The sequence below is a fragment of the Penaeus monodon genome, chromosome 27 (genome assembly GCF_015228065.2).
Source record: "Penaeus monodon isolate SGIC_2016 chromosome 27, NSTDA_Pmon_1, whole genome shotgun sequence".
Lineage (NCBI taxonomy): Eukaryota > Metazoa > Arthropoda > Malacostraca > Decapoda > Penaeidae > Penaeus > Penaeus monodon.
Window position 1 is genome coordinate 18,737,538 of NC_051412.1, and position 428 is coordinate 18,737,965.

At 38.6% G+C, this 428-nt stretch overlaps 1 protein-coding gene across 1 annotated transcript in view; it reads left to right on the forward strand.

Moving 5' to 3' along the window:
* Positions 1-392: 392 nt before the first annotated feature.
* LOC119590443 overlaps positions 393-428 on the forward strand; it is a 4,817-nt gene continuing 4,781 nt past the window's right edge. Inside the window, 1 exon segment of the mRNA XM_037939104.1 lies at positions 393-404. Within this exon segment, the coding sequence (XP_037795032.1) occupies positions 393-404 (12 nt within the window).

The following is a 428-nucleotide window of genomic DNA, read 5'->3' on the forward strand; positions in this document are numbered from 1 at the left end:
TTGTTTATTTTACATCAGTTCCAAGACTAGATTCCCTTCAATCAATTACGGAAAGGAAACTGTAACCGATAACCTCATATGGACGTCTCGTTTATATTTCACTTAAATCCTAATAAGAGAGGACGACTTATTGTCTAAATATATTTATTTCAATGCCTTTTCGTCTTTGATACACGGTTCTCATGGTTTCGACAAAAAATATATTCCAATCGTTCTTCAATCGTGTCCTTCCTTTATATCATAGAAAAAAGTGAATTATTCAAAGACTGAAGTAGACATTCATGCGATCTGGTGCTTTCGGGTACGTGAACATTTCCTAGTCGAAGGCCACGCCCCGCACAGGAGCCCTAAGCAGACACAACATCCTCAGTGAGCCAAGAAGAGGTCCAACCATGAAATTTGTGGTAAGTCGACATACCTATGAGATA